Raw genomic sequence first — 26,326 nt, 5'->3', positions numbered from 1 at the left:
CATTGGCTTGAATCTATGTTGCGCCTTTAGATTTTGAGAAAATTAACAACTAAGGAATAATTTTTTACTTCTCTCATTGATTTCTCGAACCCCAAACCCCAACCTGGTCCTGTTTGGTCTGTTTCGCAAGCGTTCCCGGAAGTCTCGCGATGCTGCGCTTCTGGGTTTAGAAACTCTGTGAAGAAAGTGTCTAGGCTGCCGGAAAACCACACGAAGAAGAATTTTATTCTCGCGAGATGTGAGAAACAGCGCCCCTCTGTTTGATTGACTGCGGGGAGGAAACGGGAGGGGAGAATAACCTCCGCGCCTGGCGACAGCAGCAGGCTATACAAACACACAACTGTTACAATCTTACTCCAATAATACACATGAGTGTTATTCTTCTTCGAACGCTAACATAACGTCGTCGCACCGATTGCTTTTTTGCTCATACTCAATCGGAGAGGAGGGAAAAAACAGAGGACTAGTTCCAAAAAGAGGAAAAGCGGCCTATTTTTGTTCTTGATATCCTGGTGCCGCCGGTGCAAGCTCGCACGGCCGGCGTAAATATACTCCGGTGCTCTGACGGGCGCTTATTTTACTTCTTCAACAAAGATTTCCATACTCTCTTTCCATTCTCCACTACCTCTTCCAGTTTACCCCCTCTTGTTAGTTATCCTGCGGTAACTGGCTTTAACTCCGTGCGCTAGCGGGAGCCAAGGCGGCCTGTTTTGTTTTGCAGCGTATCCGCCATGAACCGCGGACAACAACAGAATCTGAGCGTGCTGCTTGCTGACTATCACTGCCTACGTGCCACGAATATGCAGGCCAGAAGTCGAGGAGCCAACTTTAGCTAAAAATCTGAGGAAGATGCGAATAAGGAAGGAATGCGGGAGAACAAACGAATAAGATTTCACTATTAACGTTAGCAAAGCAGCTCTGTTTGAATTTGGTACGAAGGTGCCTAACAGTGTATAATTGGAGGCCGGAGTTGGAGAAAGAGCGCCACCACACCAGTGACTGTATTGTTGTTGAATTATAACTCGACCAGCGAGTGCTGCTCGCTCCACGGATTGTGTGAAAGACAAGTGCACGGGCTTTGATTAATTCATTTGCTCGAGATTTATTTTTGTATGTATGCACTTAATGGGATTAACCGTTTTATTTTTATGCCATGATGATCATTTGGGCATATTTCGTGCCGTGGAAAAGAGGAAAACGCTAAAGATGAATTGGTTGTGATTATGAATACAGTAATGTTCTACCCATGCTACCACGAACAGACTTCATACCTGTGTGTTTAACTGATTTGCAGCGAACTTACATTCTAGCTGTATCACACATTTACCTATTTGGTGCATAGACGATCTTACCAGCACTATTTTGGCGATAAAGCTACGCTAGGTTAGCACCATTAGTATTTAGCTAGCTACATCACCCATCTATGCCCTCCCATCCTCCTTTAGGCAATAATAGAACGGACGAGAAGGGAGTTGTGGGCCTCTTCTCCATTTAAACGTGAGCCACAGGACTTTCCCCGGAGGACCTGTGCGTGTGTGTTTGCGCGTTAGTTTTTTTTCTCGGACTGGATGTTTCCGTCCCTTGGCTGTTGAGATGAACCCGGTGAATGCCACCACTCTGTACGTGTCCGCGTGTCGTTCGGTGCTGCAGTGCGACCCTCGCGACCCCCGGGCCCTGGCGGAGCTCTACAAGCAGCTGCCCTTCTTTCGCCAGTCACTGTCCTGCCTCGTATGTGGTAAGTGCATCGGTAGTATTAATTTAAGGGGGGTCGGTTCCCCTGTATATATCCATATAGCTACTATACCTAACTGGCCTAGCTGTATCCCCGCCATGGAACACCAGGCATTGTGACACACCCCCATTCCCATTGGATGTCGGGGAAACTAGTTACCCGACGGCGTGGATGTCTACTTTAACTAACTAGGCTAGCTACTGCACGTCTCCCTGCGATCCATTTCAATGTATTCCATAGCTTCACACTGATCCAGTCTTAAACTGGCTGATTTGACCGAATTGCTTGAATAAAATCAAACTAGTAGCTAGCTACTGCACGGGTTAGCTACATCCCCATTCTTCATAGCTAGGTAGCTAACCTCATCCAGCTGCTCCACCCCATGTGTAACTAAATCACTGTCGGACAGGTACATGTATTTGCACAGCCAGAACAGAAGCGAGTGTTTGTCAGATGTTTATTTATTCATTCAACGTCCTTTGTTCTGTCCGGTGCCCTCGTGACTCTGTCAGTGGGGGGGCATGTTTGTGTTGTGAGACGGTGCGTGCGCAGTCTTTTAAAATGCATTTCGAGCCGAGCCCCTTCCTGAACAGGAAGGAAGCCGAGCAGCCGCACTAGCTCAGTCAAGAATACTACTGGTGTTTTTGTCCTTTTTTTGTGTGGGGTGGGAGTGATGATTATACACGAGGTTCATTCAATGGGGTGACGTTTTTACTCGCTGTTTATTATCTATGCATAGTCACCTAACGTTACCTACATGTACAAATTACCTCGACTAACCTCTACCCCGCACATTGACTCGGTACCGGTACCCCCTGTATATAGTCTCCACATTGACTCTGTACCGGTTCCCCCTGTATATAGTCTCCACATTGACTCGGTACCGGTACCCCCTGTATATAGTCTCCACATTGACTCGGTACCCCCTGTATATAGTCTCCACATTGACTCGGTACCGGTACCCCCTGTATATAGTCTCCACATTGACTCAGTACCGGTTCCCCCTGTATATAGCCTCCACATTGACTCGGTACCGGTACCCCCTGTATATAGCCTCCACATTGACTCGGTACCAGTACCCCCTGTATATAGCCTCCACATTGACTCGGTACCGGTACCCCCTGTATATAGTCTCCACATTGACTCTGTACCGGTACCCCCTGTATATAGTCTCCACATTGACTCTGTACCGGTACCCCTGTATATAGTCTCCACATTGACTCGGTACCGGTACCCCCTGTATATAGTCTCCACATTGACTCGGTACCGGTACCCCCTGTATATAGTCTCCACATTGACTCAGTACCGGTACACTGCCTACCGGGGAACAGTGGGTTAACTCCCTTGTTCAGGGGTAGAAGGACAGATTTTTACCTTGTCAGCTCTGGGATTCGATCCAGCAACCTTTCGGTTACTGGCCCACTAAACATGACTGAAGTCGGAGCTGCAGCCGCTGGGTAGAGGACGCATCCAACATGGCCTATATCCAAGGCGTTTTTGTTTTTCTAAATGGAACTCCCTCCATCTGCAGCGTGAGCCCCCTCTCTCAGCTGCCATCCCTAACGACCACTGTTGCTAAGGAAGCTGCTCTCAAAGCACAGCAGTCATCAAGCCTTGCAGAGGCAATCAGTGTTGAGCCGCCTCTTTGAATATTACCGCTTTATAAACGGTTGAAGTATGCATTTAACAGAATATGAACCCTCTTCACTTTCTACCTGGACCATGTTATACTATATATATATGACAAAGGGGTTTATTCAAAACCAATGTCGTTGACTTAATTGACATGCTGTTGCTTTGGTGTTGTGCTCACTTCATTACAGTTGAATATTCAGAGCGGAAGAGCAATTGAATGAATCACTTTCATATATAGCCCACCACCTCAGTACTCATTATCATCATTCCACTGCTAAGCTACATATCATCAACTCGTTATTAATGATGATTATGGCTCCTGTTTATGGTTTGTTGTGTTATGTTGTATGGACAATTGTAATGCTGCCGTTGGAGTGATTTATATCTCAACTGTTCTCACCCAGTTGAATAAAGGATAAATGTTTGTCTTAGCATAAATGACTGAAGATGATTCTCTTCTCCAGGTAACCTGCTGCAGGACCCCATAGCGCCCACTAACTCCCAGTGCCAGCACTATGTGTGTCGGGGCTGTAAGGGCCAGAGGATGCTGCTCAAGCCGTCCTGTTCCTGGTGTAAAGACTACTCCCGCTTCCAGGAGAACAGGCAGCTCTCCTTATTGGTCCACTGCTACAGGAAGCTCTGCCTCTACATCGCCCAATCACCTCTCGCCCCGCACATTGCTAGCGCAGCCAGTGATTCGCCCGACCTCCTCGCCATTCTTAACGAGGGCCTGTCATTGGCCGAAAGCGAGCAGGAAGGGGAGGACACTATGGATTTGGCGAGCCAGTCTCCGCCGACGGCCCCCTCAATTTCTGACCTCAGACCTACTGAGGCTCTGCCTGCAGAGGAGAGCCAGGAGGAGGGGCTTATCCCTGTGGGTGGGGTTAACGGGCTTCACGACTGTAACGGCCTGGCCAATCAGGACTTGCCACCACCTATTACCTTAGCTACAGGTGGAGGTGTCCTGAAGCAGGAGAGCTTGGGGGAGGAGCTACCTGTATGTGTTGACGTGGTAGGTAGTGGGGAGGTGGGACTTTGTAACATTAGCACATTTGGGGAGGAGCTTAATAAACATGGCGGAGGTCTGTTGTTGAGCGTGGAGGAGGTTCTTAGGACCTTGGAGCCAGAACCCAACCCTGAACTGCCTGACCAGCCAGACAATCCCTCTGTACCCCCCCACAACGGATCTTACTGCCCTCCTACCCCTGACTCCCCTCGCCTAACCCCCTCCCTCCCCCCAGAGAACATCCCTAGACTTCCCCTGCCTCCCCCCCAGCCCACCCCTGCCCTTCCCCGCCTACCCCCTCACTGCCACCGCAAGCGTTCACGCTCTGAGAGTGACAGTGAGAAGGTGCAGCCCCTCCCCATCGCCACCATCCTCAGAGGCCCACCCCTGGGCGCCACCAACCCCCTTCACCTCCCAACCGCCACTGTCAAACGGGAGCCCAAACTCCCTTCCGCCGTCACCCCGCCTCACCTGGCGCCCGTGCCGAATGGAGGGCCTCCCAAGGTGGGTAAGACAATGCTGGTGTCATCCAAGGTCCTGAAGAAGAGTCTGGAGCACCACGGGGGCCCTAAGAAGGCCTACACCAAGGCCAGGCAGGGAGTCCCCAAGCCCCGCGCCCAGCCCCGTGACCGCCTGCCCCCCCACAGCCATGCTCACCCTCTCTCTCACCCACCCAGCCCCTCCAAGCCCCTGTACAAGAAGCCGGTGGAGAAGAAGGGCTGTAAGTGTGGGAGAGCCACTCAGAACCCCTCTGTTCTCACCTGCAGGGGGCAGCGCTGCCCCTGCTACTCCAACCGCAAGGTGAGTTACTATAGATTTACTATGGCTTGGTCTGAAATCCGTGTTCCCCTATCTGTAGTTCACTGATTGTAAATAATATTCATATTCCTCCAAGGCATGTCTGGACTGTATCTGCCGCGGCTGCCAGAACTCCTACATGGCGAACGGGGAGAAGAAGCTGGAGGCGTTTGCGGTTCCAGAGAAGGCTCTAGAACAGACACGGCTCACGCTCGGCATCAACCTCACCTCCATCACAGCTGCAGCCCTGCGTAGCCCGGCAACCAGCAACACCCCACACGGCAACCAGCTCATCACCACGGCAACAGGAGCGACGGGGGTGTCCTTCCTGTCCGGGGTGGGGGCAGGACATGAGGACAGGGGGTATGATGATTCGCTGGACATGAGGTTTGACTGTTGAAGACCCGCCCTCCCTGGACATTATTGACAAATGGGCTGTGCAGATGGACCTGGAGGGGCGGGGTTGAGAATAAGGCAGCTACTGTGACAGGCGGTAGAGGGAGTGTTACTCAGAAACACATATACACTCTCCATACAGCGCCTGGAACGTGCTTTTGGTCTTACGTACTGATGAGATGGATGGAAGAGGGATATCGTTACTGTATGTTCAGAGATTTTTATTTTGTGAGGGTTAGAAGTTTTGTTTTGTACTATCGGTGATGTGTAGGGCATGACGTGTTGGCCTGCGATGGGCTCGTTGTGCTGTGTGTCAGAGGGGGGTGGTACCGTAGATAGTGCACTTATTTTGGCCAGGGCCTCGGTACACTAGATGGGGGAAGGGTGCCATTTGACAGGCCCTAGGCCTGTTGATAGGACTCAGCCACAGACCGACATCAGTAGACTGACTGTAATTTATGAACTTTTGTTTTTGTACACAGAACTTATTAAATTCCATTTAAGAGGATGTTTTATGATATATTTTATAAGTTACATTAACAAACATTTGCAGTATTTATTGGATGTCACCTAACCTAGTGGGCCACACCCACTCCAACTGTCAGCCTATCAAATCCGGTGTGGGCGGTTCTGTCTAAATGATGTCCCTGTCCTATTAGTGCTAGCTGTCGTTTTGTTTCCCTCGGGCATTAAAAACCTGTAATATACATGGAACATATTTCCACAAAAAAGAAAATCAAAACCCAAGTTGTGTTGTTTCTTTTTGACACTTACACCAAAGCAAAATTAGAGTATTTAAAGTCCAATAAAATAATCACAATTCACATTACACAAATTGCTTCACATGACTTACCATGCACAATGCATACCTCCACCCTCCTTTGTCCTGTGGAGTCAGGTCACCTGCAGTCTTTAGTATGACCACTAGTAGTCAGTAACATGTACCCACCAGCAGGTGGCGTGAGATGCTTGATATAATGTCCACACATAAGACGCCTTGACCCAAGTCTGTTTTGTTGCGATAGAATGGTACTGAATGCTTACTGCTATACATGACCACAAGCAATGGTAGCCTGTATTAGTTTCTTTGGTGTCTTTATTGTGCACATTTACAGACATGTTTTCCACATGAACATGAGAGCAGTTGGACTCGAGCACAAGTTTTTTTTTATTTTTTATTTTTTTATTTTTACCTTTATTTAACCAGGCAAGTCAGTTAAGAACAAATTCTTATTTTCAATGACGGCCTGGGAACAGTGGGTTAACTGCCTGTTCAGGGGCAGAACGACAGATTTGTACCTTGTCAGCTCGGGGGTTTGAACTCGCAACCTTCCGGTTACTAGTCCAACGCTCTAACCACTAGGCTACCCTGCCGCCCCGATGAACATCAACAACCTATTTAGTGTGTGTCTCCATGGTCACTTCCACGGCCACACACATAATATCTACAGGAGTCATGAACGAACTGTAAAATGATTCAACCCCCCCCTGCGTGAGGCGGGTTAACTGGTAACCCTGCCCAGACCTCTCCGCTTGTCTGTAACTATGGATATATATATCAGTCCATCATCTGTCGGGAGAATCGGTAAATCTTTTACCCTAACACTGGTTCCCACAGTGACAGTGGGTCTGGGCTACAGTACAGTAGGCCTCCTGGGTCATGGCCTGAAACATCTATACTGTGAAACAAAGTGAAAAAGTGCTGTGTTGAATGTGTGGTCGCAGGCGGTGTTACTCAGGTGAGAGCTTGGGGTTGTGTTAAAAATATGACAGGCTACAATCAAACAACATTCAATGTCCATACAGTTATAACACAGAACCAAAACACCCCATGTTCATATTTACATTAAAATCATCTGCGTTCAGACAAACAGGAGAAGGAGACTCATCCTTTTAGGACGGATGAAAAGAGTACTACGACTTATTCACAATCATCCCCTCACTTTTCATTGGTTGATTATTGGTCATTTGTCCAATGAAGTTCTAAAGCAGATGTTGAACCCCTACCTCACGCCACTCAGCTGCTTTTCATCCAATCAACACAGGCCTGCTGGCCTTGGACACAGCTCATTGGATGAGCCATGAGCGAAGGCTGGATCCTAGGCACCTGGGTGTGGTTGGATAACCACACAAGCTCCGCTCACATGTCCAGCAGGGTCGCAGAGCTTAAAGCTTTGTACAACACACACACACAGCTCTCAAATTATTTGTCTGTCAGTACACACACATGGCTCCCAAACAGTGTGTATCCCAGGTTCCAGCCCTCTGAGTCACCATAGAGACGAACCCCTGACCTCTAGCTGACCAGGAAAGCCCCGAAGAAGCTGCTCCTCTCATCCATGTCGATGGCGGAGGCATTGCTAACGGTGACGAGGAGGTGATCTCCGGCAGCCAATGGGAACAGCCCCCCCTGGTGGGCGGAGTGCAGAGAAAACTGGGAGTCCCGGGACCAGCAGGAGGTCCTGCTTGTCTTCATCAGCAGGATGGGTACCGGATAGGAGGACACCTGGTGGAGGAGACAGCACCATCACTACAACTACCTTCCATAAACTCTCACGATATCATATACAGTTGAAGTCTGAAGTTTACATACACTTAGGTTGGAGTCATTAAAACTTGTTTTTCAACCACTCCACAAATTTCTTGTTAACAAACTATAGCTTTGGCAAGTCGGTTAGGACATCTACTTTGTGCATGACACAAGTCATTTTTCCAACAATTGTTTCCAGACAGATTATTTCACTTATAATTCACTGTATCACAATTCCAGTGGGTCAGAAGTTTACATACACTAAATTGACTGTGCTTTTAAACAGCTTGGAAAATTCCAGAAAATTATGAAATGGCTTTAGAAGCTTCTGATAGGCTAATTGACGTCATTTGGAGGTGTACCTGTGGATGTATTTCAAGGCCTACCTTCAAACTCAGTGCCTCTTTGCTTGACATCATGAGAAAATCAAAATAAATCAGCCAAGAACGCCTGAAGGTACCACATTCATCTGTACAAACAATAGTACGCAAGTATAAACACCATGGGACCACACAGCCGTCATACCGCTCAGGAAGGAGACGCGTTCTGTCTCCTAGAGATGAACGTACTTTGGTGCAAAAAGTGCAAACCAATCCCAGAACAACAGCAAAGGACCTTATGAAGATGCTGGAGGAAACAGGTACAAAATTATCTATATCCACAGTAAAACAAGTCCTATATCGACATAACCTGAAAGGCCGCTCAGCAAGGAAGAAACCACTGCTCCAAAACCGCCACAAAAAAGCCAAACTACGGTTTGCAACTGCACATGGGGACAAAGATTGTAATTTTTAGAGAAATTTCCTCTGGTCTGATGAAACTAAAATATAACTTTTTGGCCATAATGAGCATCGTTATGTTTGGAGGAAAAAGGGGGATGGTTGCAAGCCGAAGAACACCATCCCAACTGTGAAGCACAGGGGTGGCAGCATCATGTTGTGGGGGTGCTTTTCTGCAGGAGGGACTGGTGCACTTCACAAAATAGGTGGCATCATGAGGGAGGAAAATTATGTGGATATATTGAAGCAACATCTCAAGACATCAGTCAGGAAGTTAAAGCTTTGTCGCAAATGGGTCTTCCAAATGGACAATGACCCCAAGCATACTTCCAAAGTTGTGGAAAAATGGCTTAAGGACAAAAAAGTCAAGGTATTGGAGTGGCCATCACAAAGCCCTGAACTCAATCCTATAGAGCATTTGTGGGCAGAACTGAAAAAGCGTGTGCGAGCAAGGAGGCCTACAAACCTGACTCAGTTACATCAGCTGTCAGGAGGAATGGGACAAAATTCACCCAACTTATTGTGGGAAGCTTGTGGAAGGCTACCCGAAATGTTTGACCCAAGTTAAACAATTTAAAGGCAATGTTACCCAATACTAATTGAGTGTATGTAAACTTCTGACCCACTAGGAATGTGATGAAATAAATAAAAGCTGAAATAAATCATTCTGTCTACTATTATTCTGACATTTCAGATTCATAAAATAAAGTGGTGATCCTAACTGACCTAAGACAGGGAATTTTTACTTGGATTAAATGTCAGGAATTGTGAAAAACTGAGTTTAAATGTATTTGGCTAAGGTGTATGTAAACTTCTGACTTCAACTGTAGCTATCCAAAATGTTAAAAACAAACATTCTTATAGGACAAATGTTGAACACGACCGTGGCACCGTGAACTCACTTTCTTATAGACATACTGCAGCATGGGTCTCCCCCTCTGCTCCCTGTCCTCTTCCTCCTCTTCCTCCTCTTCCTCCCCCTCAGGGTGGATGTGTCTGAAGTAGGTCTGGGCATAGATATAATAGAGTCCTGGGCGAGGCACCACCAGCTCCCCGTCAACCAATCGGACTTCCTGAAGGAATGCCAGCCCATTATGCCCCTCCCACCAAGAGATCTTCTGCCCCTGCACACGCCGCCCCGGGGAACCTGTGGCCAGACAGGAAGGAGAAAGGCAATAGTAGGCAGGATCAAGGGTCAGGAGTTGGACAGAGCTAGGTCTTAAGACAGAATACAATATAATTGGTGGAGACAGTCTACGGACAGTGAGTATACGGAACATTAGGGACGTCTCCCTAATATTGTGTGTTGCGCAATATGAGGAAGATATTGTGCAACACCCTTTTGCCCTCAGAACAGCCTCAAATCGTCTGGGCATGGACTCTACAAGGTGTCGAAAGTGTTCTACAGGGATGCTGGCCCATGTTGACTCCAATGCTCCAATATCAAGTTGGCTGGATGTCCTTTGGGTGGTGGACCATTCTTGATACACAAGGGAAACTGTTGATGGTGAAAAACCCAGCAGTGTTGCAGTTCTTGACACAAACCGGTGCGCCTGGCACCTACTAACATACCCTATTCAAAGACATTTAAATATTTTGTCTTGCCCATTCATCCTCTGATTGGAACACACACAATCCATGTCTCATGGCTTAAAAAAATAATTATTTAACCTGTCTCCTCCCCTTCATCTACACTGTAGATGTAGATTGAACAAATTAATCATAGCTTTCACCTGGATTCACCTGGATTCACCTGGGCATGGAAAGAGTAGATGCTCTTAACGTTTTGTCCACTAACTGTAAATGGCCTCAATCCCCTCAATAGATATTATTGAAAGTGTGTTATAAGATGCCCTAAATGGCAAAACAATAAAGTACTGTATGTCTACAGACTAGGCCTGGGCTATAAATGGAACACTTCACACCGAGCTGTCAGTCTGTTCAGGGCTGGTGCATTCTACCAGATCTACCACTGGGTTAAAAGCTCACATGAGACACATACTGCTTACTGTATGTATTACTAATTACTGCAGTGATATGTAATCACTTTGAAGCTCTCCTCTCCCCTCTCTCTGAAGTGTACACACGCACACCTGAAGAACATAGCACACACAGGTGTGAGACACATGACCCCAGAGTCTAACCTGCATTCATCAAACTCTTAACACCAGGCTTCACAGGGTTATACACATGCGCACGCACACACACACACACACACACACACACACACACAGTGTCTCTGACGTAGTTGCAGAGTTTGAAGGGTGAACATTGAAATAGGTCTCACCTCCTCCCTCCCTCTCTGCTTTGGGAGCCAAGCTGCCAGTGACGTGGGCAGCGACTTTGGGGTGAGAAGGAGCCTGGTCCTCCATCACCAGTGATGGCAACACCCTGGACACCTCATCTGACAGAGAGAGAGCTAGAACATCAACTAGTTGTCCTAGTCCTAGTCAAACATCAGTCAGGGATAACAACATAGAACTTGTAAAATGGACATTCCCATTAAAGGTTACTTGTATGTAGTGGTTTACTAGCGTCCTGTCCATAGCTGGAAGTTGTACATCAAGCCTCCTCACGCTACAGAAACTGGAGGTAGGCTCCTCACTCCTGCCCTCTGAACAAGGCTTGCTTACTTATTACTATGTTAGCTTTACTAATGCAAATCCCAGTCCGACAGGGAACAGGGTGTCGTTTTGCCCTAGTTCTTTGCCCTAGTTCTATAGGTCAGACAGGTCATTATCTCACCTCTAACTGCTGAGGAGATCTCCCTCTGATATCGCTGAGACAAAGACTGAAGAGAGAGAGAGACAGACAGACAGACAGACAGACAGACAGACAGACAGACAGACAGACAGACAGACAGACAGACAGACAGACAGAGAGACAGAGAGACAGAGAGACAGAGAGACAGAGAGACAGAGAAAGAAGAGAAGTACCATTTATTTAACATATTTCAAATAAAAGCCAAAACCTTCTAGAAAAAAGTGTGTGTGAGTGTGTCTCTGGCCAGGTGAGTACATTCCAGTGCTGATTAAACCACAGTGGATCCCATCCCAGACTGCACTACAAAGACCCCATTGTATGTCTGAAACTCTTCTGAGGCGAGTGAAGTTGTTGATCTTTGGTCAGTTTTGCGTTTCCCCCCTAATGGTTAAGGTTAGGATTAAGGGTGAGTAATCTTATCCTAGATTTGTGGATAATGGTAAATTATATATGGAGCCCCTCCGTCCAATCAGAAGACCTGGGACCCCTGCGAGGCGGATATCTACTCGATGAGGATGTGTGTTACCTTCTCTATGAGGGTGTGTGTTACCTTCTCTATGAGGGTGTGTGTTACCTTCTCTATGAGGGTGTGTGTTACCTTCTCTATCAGGGTATGTGTTACCTTCTCTATGAGGGTGTGTGTTACCTTCTCTATGAGGGTGTGCGTTACCTTCTCTATGAGGATGTGTGTTACCTTCTCTATGAGGGTGTGTGTTACCTTCTCTATGAGGGTGTGTGTTACCTTCTCTATGAGGATGTGTGTTACCTTCTCTATGAGGGGTGTGTGTTACCTTCTCTATGAGGGTGTGTGTTACCTTCTCTATGAGGGTGTGCGTTACCTTCTCTATGAGGGTGTGCGTTACCTTCTCTATGAGGGTGTGTTACCTTCTCTATGAGGGTGTGTGTTACCTTCTCTATGAGGATGTGTGTTACCTTCTCTATGAGGGTGTGTTACCTTCTCTATGAGGGTGTGTGTTACCTTCTCTATGAGGGGTGTGTGTTACCTTTTCTATGAGGGTGTGTGTTACCTTCTCTATGAGGGTGTGTGTTACCTTCTCTATGAGGGTGTGTGTTACCTTCTCTATGAGGGGTGTGTGTTACCTTCTCTATGAGGGTGTGTGTTACCTTCTCTATGAGGGTGTGTGTTACCTTCTCTATGAGGGTGTGTGTTACCTTCTCTATGAGGGTGTGTGTTACCTTCTCTATGAGGGTGTGTGTTACCTTCTCTATGAGGGGTGTGTGTTACCTTCTCTATGAGGGTGTGTGTTATCTTCTCTATGAGGATGTGTGTTACCTTCTCTATGAGGGTGTGCGTTACCTTCTCTATGAGGGTGTGCGTTACCTTCTCTATGAGGGTGTGTGTTACCTTCTCTATGAGGGTGTGTGTTACCTTCTCTATGAGGGTGTGTGTTATCTTCTCTATGAGGATGTGTGTTACCTTCTCTATGAGGATGTGTGTTATCTTCTCTATGAGGGTGTGTTACCTTCTCTATGAGGGTGTGTGTTACCTTCTCTATGAGGGTGTGTGTTACCTTCTCTATGAGGGTGTGTTACCTTCTCTATCAGGATGTGTGTTACCTTCTCTATGAAGATGCGTGTTACCTTCTCTATGAGGGTGTGTGTTACCTTCTCTATGAGGGTGTGTTACCTTCTCTATGAGGATGTGTGTTACCTTCTCTATGAAGATGTGTGTTACCTTCTCTATGAGGATGTGTGTTACCTTCTCTATGAGGATGTGTAGTTGCTGTGTGACCTGCCAGCAGGGGTCTCCTCTCCCCTCGGTGGAGGAGCGTACGTGTCCCCCTCTGAGGTCGGCCCGTGTCAGACACGACACACTGCTCCTTGCAAACATCTCCTTCATCTGAACAACACACACAATTAAATACTACACACCTCCTTCCACTGAACAACAAAGAGTGTAGGCTAACGTTGTTAGGGATTCTTGGGGGACCAGAGTTGAGAACACTGCATCATAAACAGTTGTTTACTTCACTTCCTCAAGTTACACTGTAATCAAAGGAATATTGCCATGTTCAAATGGAGTGTCTGTCTGTACACGTCTTCATAACATCTCTCTGTCGCTGTTCTTTAGGTTTCAGTTTCCTGTTGTATACAGGTTGGTAATGATTAACAGCCATAACCACTGATCCCACTCACTCACTCAGACAGACAGACAGACAGACATAGAAGAGAGGGGGGGTATAGGGAAGCAGAGAGAGGGGGAGTATAGGGAAGCAGAGAGAGGGGGAGTATAGGGAAGCAGAGAGAGGGGGAGTATAGGGAAGCAGAGAGAGGGGGAGTATAGGGAAGCAGAGAGAGGGGGAGTATAGGGAAGCAGAGAGAGGGGGAGTATAGGGAAGCAGAGAGAGGGGGAGTATAGGGAAGCAGAGAGAGGGGAGTATGGGGAAGCAGAGAGAGGGGGAGTACAGGGAAGCAGAGAGAGGGGGAGTACAGGGAAGCAGAGAGAGGGAGTATAGGGAAGTGGAGAGAGGGAGAGTCAGCATTGTTGCTCAATCATTATGGAAATAATCCAGGTTACACAGCTGCATGAGAGAACACAAAGAGCCTAACAAAAGTCAAACATTTACAATTTCAACACCACTTGGACAATGCACTAAGAATACACTTAATGTTCCCTGCTAAAACAAGGTTAAACAATAAGAAAACAATACAATTGGATAATTGGCATATCAACAAAGTTTTCTTGCAGTCAATATTTTGCTCTCCGGGATCCGTGGGATGTCCTAACTAATGTTACCCCATTGAAGTTTAACTTTAAAATGTTTAGGGTTAGAGTAAGTTAAGGTGTAATGTAGGGGTTAGGGTTTAGGCTAGGGACATCCCAAGGATTCCAGACAGCACTAACCTTCTGCAGTTCTCTGCATAGAACTTCCTTATTCCCAGGGCACATCACATCACTACAATACAAAACACTCCTTATTTTACAGAATGCACTGAGCGTTCGCTGCACACGTAGGCAATCTTTATTACAATCAACAAACAAGTCAGGGAAATAATTTGCAGAGCAACAAGTTTTCATGCAAAAGCTTTATTGGAACAGAACTACTTTCTCCGACTGTGTGCGATTTGGCACAGCACAGCACAACATCGCATAATCACAAGGTAAACAACCCGTATCAAGCCTGGATCAAATGAATTTCAAATACTTTCAACATACATCATTTAGTTTGCCCGAAACAATGGAGCCAATGGAATAGTCACAAAAGTGCAATATCCAAGCTCCATCAAGCGACCTTGTATGGTAAGTGTATTTTTGCTACCCCTATTTTTCACCCGGTTCTTACCGTGTTGAGGACATTAGTGAAGTATAGCACGGTGACAGTAACGGCCACGGTCTGCACCAGAATCGCAGCGAGCAGCAGAACCCCGAGAAATGAGACGCCGCTTGAGCCTCCCGCCATACCGAACACCGCCTCACGCCCTTCTCTGTTCCGCTCCGGTTCCAGAACAAAAACGGAGTAGAGGGTAGCTAACTTCTGTTCCCCCTCCCTCCAGCAAAGAGTGAGAGGCAGAGGGAGGAGAGGGGAAGTCATTGTCAGGACAGCATGCATAGCCACGGTGAAGAAAAAGTATTGGAGGAACTTTCGGTTCTGGCTAAAAAATAAACCAAACCTGAAATGCAATTATTATTACGCTAGGAAGTCAGTTTTCTACATAGATATAGGCAACATATCTATCTATGTTCGGCCTACCAACATCTGCACTTCTTTCTTTGTAGGCATAGACGTATCAATACGTGTCAATAAATTACGTTTTTATTATTCCATTGTTCTATTCTAAAAGAGAAACAGGATTTTTGTGTCTGGTTAATAAATGGACCTTGTTTCTCAGTTCTGTATCTTAAACATCTGGCCTCAATATGTGCTCGGGCGTTTTTTTTTGGTCGGGGCCCCCATTTTTAGGAACTCCGTTGGGGTCTCAACTTACTGTTGAGAGTTAAAATAGTAGAATGCACAATGTGCAATTTCGACATTTGGTAGCGCATCAGCAGTTTTTTCTTGTTATGTCAATCACTCAGTTATCCCATGTCAGATTTCTTCTTTAGATTGCTAGGTAAGCTAGTCTAGCTATAAACCTTGTAGTAGGCCTAATCAGCACTAATTGACCAACCGGGCACGCAGGGAATGTGCCCTGGGGCCCTGACCTCCAGGGGGGCCTTATTGATTTAGTTAGTCACTCTCACTCAGATATCATATGAACATGGAATAAGTCATGGGCAGAATGTGAATAGCAGGACATTAGCTTTAAAACTGCTGCAGTTTCTCTCACCCCAAAATGAGTAGGATTGCATGAAATTATAGAAAAAAGCTAGAGGCACTGGTGTGTGTGTGTCTGAGTCTGTCTCATCCAGGGGGCTTGGGGAGGTCTGGGTCTGTCTCATCCAGGGGGCTTGGGGAGGTCTGGGTCTGTCTCATCCAGGGGGCTTGGGGAGGTCTGGGTCTGTCTCATCCAGCCGGACGTGGGGAGGTGTGGGTCTGTTTCATCCAGGGGGACGTGGGGAGGTGTGGGTCTGTCTTATCCAGGGGGACTTGGGGAGGTCTGGGTCTGTTTCATCCAGGGGGACTTGGGGAGATCTGGGTCTGTCTCATCCAGGGGGACTTGGGGAGGTCTGGGTCTGTCTCATCCAGGGGGCTTGGGGAGGTCTGGGTCTGTCTCATCCAGGGGGCTTGGGGAGGTCTGGGTCTGTCTCATCCAGGGGGCTTGGGGAGGTCTGGGTCTGTCTCATCCAGCCGGACGTGGGGAGGTGTGGGTCTGTCTCATCCAGGGGGACGTGGGGAGGTGTGGGTCTGTTTCATCCAGGGGGACTTGGGGAGATCTGGGTCTGTCTCATCCAGGGGGACTTGGGGAGGTCTGGGTCTGTCTCATCCAGGGGGCTTGGGGAGGTCTGGGTCTGTCTCATCCAGGGGGACGTGGGGAGGTGTGGGTCTGTCTCATCCAGGGGGACGTGGGGAGGTGTGGGTCTGTCTTATCCAGGGGGACTTGGGGAGGTCTGGGTCTGTCTCATCCAGGGGGACTTGGGGAGGTCTGGGTCTATCTCATCCAGGGGGACTTGGGGAGGTCTGGGTCTGTCTCATTCAGGGGGCTTGGGGGGGTCTGGGTCTGTCTCATCCAGGGGGACTTGGGGAGGTCTGGGTCTGTCTCATCCAGGGGGACTTGGGGAGGTCTGAGTCATAGCGTCATCATCACTATTATATGGGGCCCTCGAGTGGCGTAGTGGAGTCTCATAGGGCGGTGCACAATTGGCCCAGCATCGTCCGGGTTAGGGTTTGGCCCGGGGGAGGCCGTCATTGTCAATAATAATTTGTTCTTAACTGACTTCCCTAGTTAATCATTTAAAAAATTGCTATCCCTGCTGAGAGTGGCTAGTCTCAGTTTATCTATGATGTTACGTACACACACATACCACACACAATGTCCACCCCAAAATCACTTTTTTAAAGGAACTTGACTACTTGCTCTCTTCCCCTCTCTCCCACTTCACTCCCCCCTCTCTTCCCCTCTCTCTCTTCCCTTCCCACACCCCCTCTCTGCCTCTGTTCCTCTGCCTTTCTTCCCTTCCCATCTCTTCCCCTCCCTCTCTTCCCCTCTCTCTCTTCCCCTCTCTCTCTTCCCCTCCCATCTCTTCCCTTCCCATCTCTTCCCCTCCTTCTCTCCCCTTTCCTCTCTCCCCTCCTATCTCTTCCTCTCCCTCTCTTCCCCTCCCCTCTCTTCCCTTCCCACACCCCCTCTCTGCCTCTGTTCCTCTGCCTTTCTTCCCTTCCCATCTCTTCCCCTCCCTCTCGTCCCCTCCTTCTCTCCCCCTTCCTCTCTCCCCTCCTATCTCTTCCTCTCCCTCTCTTCACCTCCCCTCTCTTCCTCTCCCTCTCTTCCCTTCCCATCTCTCCCCCTGCCTCTCTCCCCCTGCCTCTCTCCACCTGCCTCTCTTCCCCTGCCTCTCTTCCCCTCCCCCTCTACCCGTCCCCTCTCTCAAACCTCTCATACTCCACCTCTTTCTTACCTCAGTCCTCTCTCCATCCATCCTACCTCTCTCCATCCATTCTACCCCTCTCCATCCATCCTACCCCTCTCCATCCATTCTGCCTCTCTCCATCCATCCTACCTCTCTCCATCCATCCTACCTCTCTCCATCCATCCTACCCCTCTCCATCCATTCTGCCTCTCTCCATCCATCCTACCTCTCTCCATCCATCCTACCTCTCTCCATCCATCCTACCTCTCTCCATCTATTCTATCTCTCTCCATCTATTCTACCTCCATCCATCCACCCATCCTCTCTCTCTCTCTCCCTTCCCCCTCTCTCCATCTACACCTTGATGTTGACATGACCTCCTCACAATTCAGCCAATCAAATGGCTCTATAACACACACACACACACACACTGACCATGACCATGGCAGTTTATCTAGCACATGCACACCCCAGGGGGGTGGGACGAGGGAGACAATATAATGGGCCAATTGAACGATTGGGAAAGCAGAGAACTGACCAATGGCCGAAGAGGAAATTTGGGGTTTTCCAGAGTTCTGTTTTTGGCATCGTTTATTGTCGCTGACGCCAGGAAAAGCCCCAACTGAGACACAATGTGCTCCTAAAGATGATCTACAGACTGTGTGTGTGTGTGTGTGTGTGTGCACAGTAAAAACCTATACTGAACAAAAATATAAACGCAACATACAACCATTTCTAAGATTTTGCTGGGTTAACAGTTCATGTAAGAAAATCTGTCAATTGAAATGAATTCATTAGTCCCTAATTTATGGATTTCACATGACTGGGCAGGGGCGCAGCCATGGGTGGGTCTGGGAGGGCACAGGCTCAACCACTTGGCAGCCAGGTTCAGCCAATCAAAATGTGTTTTTCTCCACAAAATGGCTTCATTACAGACAGGAACGCTCCTCAGCCCCCCCCCCCCCCTCCTTCTCTAGAACGACATTGGAGGCAGCTTATGTTAGTGAATTGAACATAAAATTATCTGACAACAGCTCTGGTGGATCTTCCTGCAGTCAGCATGCCAATTGCACACTCCCTCAAAACTTGAGACATCTGTGCCATTGTGTTGTGTGACAAAACTGCCTTTTATTGTCCACAGCACAAGGTGCACCTATGTAATGATCATGCTGTTTAGTTAGCTTCTTGATATGCCACACCTGTCAGGTGAATGGATTATCTTATCTTATCTAAACAAATATGTCCACAACATTTGAGAGAAATTAGCTTTTTGTGTGTTTGGAACATTTCTGAGATCTTTTTTATTTCAGCTCTTGAAAATGTACATGTTGTGTTTAGATTTTGCCAGTGTAGTTGTTTCATCTCATTATTATAAAGTAACTGGTACCACAGCTTTTTGTTGTTGTTTACTCTTCGTTCCAAGTGTTGAATGAACATATGATCAAAAACATCATTTAAAATTGACTGAATTCTTCTAAAGATTTGGGACAATTTTTTTTTTGTTCAGTTAACGTTTGGACCGAAAAGTTGAGTAAACAAAACAATAATGTATAATACAACTAGATTTGTGTTACCGTGTGTGTGTTACTGTGTGTGTGTGTGTTAACTAGCACTATTGTAATAGGAGCTGCTAACTCAATGCCTCATTTCACTTCAGGAATCAAGGAGAGAGGGGTAGAGAGGGGCGAGCTCTATGAGATACAATTACATACCATATGTGGGGGATGTCAGAGTGTGTGTGTGTCTGGGGGGGTCTGACTCAGTGTCTGAGCCCTTAGATACAGACTGTCTTTATGTTGATCCAGATCTTTTACTCACCCGAAGCCTTCGCTCTTTCTACCCCTTTTCCTCCCATTCTCTCCCTCAATCTCCCCCTCCCTCCCTCCCTCCCTCCCTCCCTCCCTCCCTCCCTCCCTCCCTCCCTCCCTCCCTCCCTCCCTCCATCTGTCAGAAAGCAGTGAACAATGTAACCTTTACTCAGAGATAATGTTCTCCTATCACATTCCCACACCATGCTCTCCCACACTTCTCTTTCCACATTCTCTCCGTTTTCTCTTTGTTTTCTTTTGAAATAAATCGTCCAGCAGCAAGTGATTAACTGGTTACTCCCCGGGGCACGGAGACTGACTCCCAACGCGAGGTCAGGGACACACACACACACTACACACAAACTACACACAAACTACACACTCAGATGTGTTGAGAGAGCATGTACCTCCTCATCCTCTACTGTCATGTGATGGGTCATGTGATGGTCTGGTTCCACTGTTCCTCAGGTCTTGAGAAAGAAAGGAGAGGAAGGGAGAGGAAAGGAGAGGTAGAAAGAGGAAAATAGAGGAAAGGAGAGGTAGAAAGAGGAAGAGAGGGGAAAGGAAAGGTAGAAAGAGGAAAGGAGAGGTAGAAAGAGGAAGAGACAGGAAAGGAGAGAGAGGAAGAGACAGGAAAGGAGAAGTAGAAAGAGGAAAAGAGAGGAAAGGAGAGGTAGAAAGAGGAAGAGACAGGAAAGGAGAGGTAGGAAGAGACAGGAAAGGAGAGGTAGAAAGAGGAAGAGAGAGGAAAGGAGAGCGTGAGAGACAGAAAATGAGAACAGGTTCCCCAAGTTTCAACCTGAGAGGCCATCTCCTGCCTGAAGGCTTCAGCTACGATTCAACACACACACTCACATAGCTGACATGTCTGAGTGTAAGTGTGTGTGTGATTTTACTCTCTATCAATAGAGAGGTGTGTCACTCTCAGTTCAGCTACAAACATCCTGGAGATTCAAACTGCATTCTTTAAAACAGAACATCCCACACGCACGTACGTGTGCACACACATTTTTCCTTTAAAACCGGAAGAACTCTTTTCACCTTGAAATACAGAACTATTACTAAGACAAAGTCCTATCTGAACCAACACAGACCACTGAAACTTTATCTAAGTCCAAGAGAAACATTTGAAACAAGCACAGACACAGTCAGGCTAAATAACATATAAATCTACATTTTATAGTCAGGCTCAACAGATAAATCTATCTTTTATAGTCAGGCTCAACAGATAAATCTATATTTTATAGTCAGGCTCAACAGATAAATCTATATTTTATAGTCAGGCTCAACAGATAAATATATATTTTATAGTCAGGCTCAACAGATAAATCTATATTTTATAGTCAGACTCAATAACAGATAAATACATATTTTATAGTCAGACTCTACAGATTAATATATATTTTATAGTCAGGCTTAATAACAGATACATATATATATATATATATATATATATATAATAGTCGGACTCAAAAGATAAATATAGATTTTATAGTCAGGTTTAATAACAGATACATATATATTTTATAGTCAGGCTCAATAATAGATAAATATATATCCGGCTACCCGGATAAAGAACTAAATAAACTTCAGTTAGTGCTAAACACGGCTGCTAGAATCCTGACTAGAACCAAAAAAATTGATCATATTACTCCAGTGCTAGCCTCCCTACACCGGCTTCCTGTTAAGGCAAGGGCTGATTTCAAGGTTTTTCTGCAAACCTACAAAGCATTACATGGGCTTGCTCCTATCCATCTTTCTGATTTGGTCTCCTGCCATACATACCTACACGTACGCTACGGTCACAAGACGCAGGCCTCCTAATTGTCCCTAGAATTTCTAAGCAAACAGCTGGAGGCAGGGCTTTCTCCTATAGAGCTCCATTTTTATGGAATGGTCTGCCTACCCATGTGAAAGACGCAGACTCAGTCTCAACCTTTAAGTCTTTATTGAAGACTCATCTCTTCAGTAGGTCCTATGATTGAGTGTAGTCTGGCCCAGGAGTGTGAAGGTGAATGGAAAAGCACTGGAGCAACGAACTGCCTTTGCTGTCTCTGCCTGGCCGGCTCCCCTCTCTCCACTGGGATTCTCTGCCTCTAACCCTATTGCAGGGGCTGAGTCACTGGCTTACTGGTGCTCTTCCATGCCGTCCCTAGGAGAGTTGCGTCACTTGAGTGGGTTGAGTCACTGACGTGATCTTCCTGTCTGGGTTGGCGCCCCCCTTGGGTTGTGCCGTGGCGGAGATCTTTGTGGGCTATACTCGGCCTTGTCTCAGGATGGTAAGTTGGTGGTTGAAGATATCCCTCTAGTGGTGTGGGGGCTGTGCATTGGCAATGTGGGTGGGGTTATATCCTGCCTGTTTGGCCCTGTCCGGGGGATGGGGCCACAGTGTCTCCTCACCCCTCCTGTCTCAGCCTCCAGTATTTATGCTGCAGTAGTTTGTGTCGGGGGCTAGGTTCAGTCTGTTATCTGGAGAATTTCCCCTGTCTTATCCGCTGTCCTGTGTGAATTTAAGTATGTTCTCTCTAATTATCTCTCTCGTTCTCTCTTTCTTTCTGTCTTTCTCTCTTTCTTTCTCTCTCTCTCTCAGAGGACCTGAGCCCTAGGACCATGCCTCAGGACTACCTGGCCTGATGACTCCTTGCTGTTCCCAGTTCACCTGGCCATGCTGCTGCTCCAGTTTCAACTGTTCTGCCTGCAGCTATGGAACCCTGACCTGTTCACCGGAAGTGCTACCTGTCCCAGACCTGCTGTTTTCAACTCTCTAGAGACAGCAGGAGCGGTAGAGATACTCTGAATGATCGGCTATGAAAAGCCAACTGACATTTATTCCTGAGGTGCTGACTAGCTGCACCCTCGACAACCACTGTGATTATTATTATTTGACCCTGCTGGTCATTTATGTACATTTGAACATATTGGCCATGTTCTGTTATAGTCTCCACCTGGCACAGTCAGAAGAGGACTGGCCACCCCTCAGCCTGGTTCCTCTCTAGGTTTCTTCCTGGGTTCTGGCTTTGAGATATCAGCTGATGTAAGAAGGGCTTTATAAATAATACATTTGATATATATTTTATTGTCAGACTCAACAAATACATATATATTTTATAGTCAGACTCAAATAAATATATATTTCATAGTCAGGCTCAATAACAGATACATATATATATATTATAGTCAGACTCAACAGATAAATATATATTTTATAGTCAGGCTCAATAACAGATATGTATATATATATATATATATATATTATAGTCAGACTCAACAGATAAATATATATTTTATAGTCAGGCTCAATAACAGATATGTATATATATATATATATATATATATATATATTATAGTCAGACTCAACAGAAAAATATATATTTTATAGTCAGACTCAAAAGATAAGTATATATTTTATAATCAGGCTCAATAACAGATACATGCATATTTTATAGTCAGGCTTAATAACAGATACATATATATTTGATGTACATATATTCATAAGTTTACATTCTCAGTGATATTCTGACCGTTGTGAGGTGAAACTCAAACTGAGGCCTTTGCTCCCTACAAGTTTACTTATTTTTTTGGAAGAGTTTTATAATCCTGTGTAGAGTGCAACAGTGCCACCCTCTGTCTAAAAGTGGTATTACACTCAGGGTCATTAGCCAGGCCCAAAGCCATAGACCTAAATATGACTCTGGCCAAGCCTAATGCACATTCAACTGTCCCAGTAGCCAACAAACATCTGTCAAAAAGATTTTTTAAAAACTGCATAATACATCAAACCATGAACAGCTATTCAGTGTGAGAAAGTGTTTATATATTCTTAATTCCATTCCTTTTATTTAGATTTGTATGTATAGAGTATTGTATTGTGTAATTGTTAGATATAACTTGTTAGATATTACTGCACTGTTGGGAACTAGAAACACAATAATTTTGCTACACCCGCAATAACATCTGCTAAACACATGTATGTGGCCAATAAAACTTGATTTGAAAGGAGGATTGACGTTTTAAAAAGAAAAGAAGAGAATTAGGAATACATGAAATACCTGGCCCTATATGGCTTTACTCTTTTTACACACCTGTTCCTGAATGAATCCTTTGATTACTTTATATCACACAAATATTCCTTATAATAAAAACACATGTTCGTTCTTTGGTCAATGTTTTCTGTCTCTCTGCACGTAGATCCTTTATATATACAATACTTTTTCTAAAAAAGCTTAAAGCTCAGAGGTCCTTTCAGCCTGTCTGGTCTCCTACTGTATCAGAATCTGTTCCACTGGTCCTATACCCTGTTAAAACCCTGTTTTAGTGGTCCTATACCCTGGTAAAACCCTGTTTTAATGGTCCTATACCCTGGTAAAACCCTGTTTTAACGGTCCTATACCCTGGTAAAACCCTGTTTTAGTGGTCCTATACACTGGTAAAACCCTGTTCCAATAGCCCTATACCCTGGTAAAACCCTGTTACAATAGCCCTATACCCTGGTAAAACCCTGTTCCAATAGCCCTATACCCTGGTAAAATCCTGTTCCAATAGCCCTATACCCTGGTAAAATCCTGTTCCAATAGCCCTATACCCTGGTAAAACCCTGTTTTAATGGTCCTATACCCTGGTAAAACCCTGTTCCAATAGCCCTATACCCTGGTAAAAACCCTGTTCCAACCCTGTTCCAATAGCCCTATACCCTGGTAAAACCCTGTTCCAACCCTGTTCCAATAGCCCTATACCCTGGTAAAACCCTGTTCCAACCCTGTTCCAATAGCCCTATACCCTGGTAAAACCCTGTTCCAATAGCCCTATACCCTGGTAAAACCCTGTTCCAATAGCCCTATACCCTGGTAAAACCCTGTTCCAATAGCCCTATACCCTGGTAAAACCCTGTTCCTCAGGGGCTGTAGTTGGAACATGTAGTGAAGTCTGTTTTTTTCTGCTTCCTGCTTCCCTAAACTTGGAATGATCCAATAAATAAATACAACACATTGCACAAGCCAGAGTCCACACATCTGTGCCTTGTTGGTCAGTCTTTCAGTGTATCAGACTTATCACAGCTTTTAAAACCCTTTCCATTCACATCTGTCAGTTCACTGTCTTTGCATTTAACAACCACAGGATCAGGTAGGTAGAAGGAAAGTGGAATGGGAGGTGTGGTTGCCTAGACTTTTTCGACCTAGAGGTGCTACAGGATCTGCTCTTATAGAGTTATAGATTGTTGTTTCTCAACATAACCAACCTATAGCGTTCTGTGGTGTTCTACAGGTTGAGGTCCAGTCAGTAGATGTAGTTGTCCAACAGAGGACCAAAACAGCCCAAAGGAGAACACCATGCAGCCGTGGAAACCGTCGTCATAGTGATCACTGGTAACCATGATGCCCTCCTGTAGTCTCCTGTCGCACGTCAACCCATTGTCCCTCAGAATGTTGAAATCACACGTCACTACGTAACGCTCGTAGCGTTGTACCCAGAACCCCCGGGGTTCTGCGAGCAACGTCGCCGATCAGACGTCCACCAACCCGACACTTCCCCCGTGACCTCCCAGACGTCCACCAACCCCGGCACTTCCCCCGTGACCTCCCAGACATCCACCAACCCCGACACTTCCCCGTGACCTCCCAGACATCCACCAACCCCGACACTTCCCCGTGACCTCCCAGACATCCACCAACCCGACATTTCCCCGTGACCTCCCAGACGTCCACCAACCCGACACTTCCCCCGTGACCTCCCAGATGTCCACCAACCCCGACATTTCCCCGTGACCTCCCAGACATCCACCAACCCCGACACTTCCCCGTGACCTCCCAGACATCCACCAACCCCGACACTTCCCCGTGACCTCCCAGACGTCCACCAACCCCGACACTTCCCCCGTGACCTCCCAGACGTCCACCAACCCCGACACTTCCCCGTGACCTCCCAGACGTCCACCAACCCCGACACTTCCCCGTGACCTCCCAGACGTCCACCAACCCCGACACTTCCCCGTGACCTCCCAGATGTCCACCAACCCCGACACTTCCCCGTGACCTCCCAGACGTCCACCAACCCGACACTTCCCCGTGACCTCCCAGATGTCCACCAACCCCAACACTTCCCCGTGACCTCCCAGACGTCCACCAACCCCGACACTTCCCCGTGACCTCATACTATTCAAACTCATACTCATACTGTTCACACTCACACTCATACTGTTCACACTCATACTGTTCACACTCATACTGTTCACACTCATACTGTTCACACTCACACTGTTCACACTCTCACTCATACTGTTCACACTCATACTGTTCACACTCACACTCATGCTGTTCACACTCATACTGTTCACACTCATACTGTTCAGACTCATACTGTTCATACTCATACTGTTCAGACTCATACTGTTCACACTCACACTCATACTGTTCACACTCATACTGTTCACACTCACACTCATACTGTTCACACTCACACTCATACCGTTCACACTCATACTGTTCACACTCATACTGTTCACACTCATACTGTTCATACTCATACTCATACTGTTCACACTCATACTGTTCACACTCACACTCATACTGTTCACACTCATACTGTTCACACTCACACTCATACTGTTCACACTCACACTCATACCGTTCACACTCATACTGTTCACACTCATACTGTTCACACTCATACTGTTCATACTCATACTGTTCATACTCATACTGTTCACACTCATACTGTTCACACTCATACTGCTCACACTCACACTCATACTGTTCACACTCACACTCATACCGTTCACACTCATACTGTTCACACTCATACTGTTCACACTCAAACTCATACTGTTCACACTCACATTGTTCACACTCATACTGTTCACACTCACACTCATACTGTTCACACTCACATTGTTCACACTCATACTGTTCACA

General features: G+C 46.5%; 2 protein-coding genes across 2 annotated transcripts; one reads left to right on the top strand and one right to left on the bottom strand.

Moving 5' to 3' along the window:
- The first annotated feature begins 263 nt into the window (after positions 1–263).
- LOC139366940 (E3 ubiquitin-protein ligase MSL2-like) lies at positions 264–6,393 on the top strand. Its single transcript, XM_071104723.1, has 3 exons — positions 264–1,735; positions 3,832–5,174; positions 5,269–6,393. Exons 1-3 carry the CDS (start codon positions 1,594–1,596, stop codon positions 5,569–5,571), a joined length of 1,788 nt encoding a protein of 595 aa, XP_070960824.1. The 5' UTR covers positions 264–1,593; the 3' UTR covers positions 5,572–6,393.
- A 1,003-nt stretch (positions 6,394–7,396) lies between these two features.
- Positions 7,397–15,138, bottom strand: LOC139366691 (tumor necrosis factor ligand superfamily member 10-like). The gene is made up of 6 exons (XM_071104374.1): positions 14,945–15,138; positions 13,360–13,500; positions 11,622–11,667; positions 11,164–11,280; positions 9,779–10,023; positions 7,397–8,073 (listed from the first exon to the last, which is right to left on the bottom strand). The coding sequence occupies exons 1-6, from the start codon at positions 15,059–15,061 to the stop codon at positions 7,864–7,866; spliced, it is 876 nt and encodes a 291-aa protein (XP_070960475.1). The 5' UTR covers positions 15,062–15,138; the 3' UTR covers positions 7,397–7,863.
- Positions 15,139–26,326: the final 11,188 nt, after the last annotated feature.

Source organism: Oncorhynchus clarkii, chromosome 15 (assembly GCF_045791955.1).
Source record: "Oncorhynchus clarkii lewisi isolate Uvic-CL-2024 chromosome 15, UVic_Ocla_1.0, whole genome shotgun sequence".
NCBI lineage: Eukaryota > Metazoa > Chordata > Actinopteri > Salmoniformes > Salmonidae > Oncorhynchus > Oncorhynchus clarkii.
The sequence above is the reverse complement of the archived record's forward strand: the minus strand, read 5'-3'. Positions and strand labels throughout refer to the sequence as shown.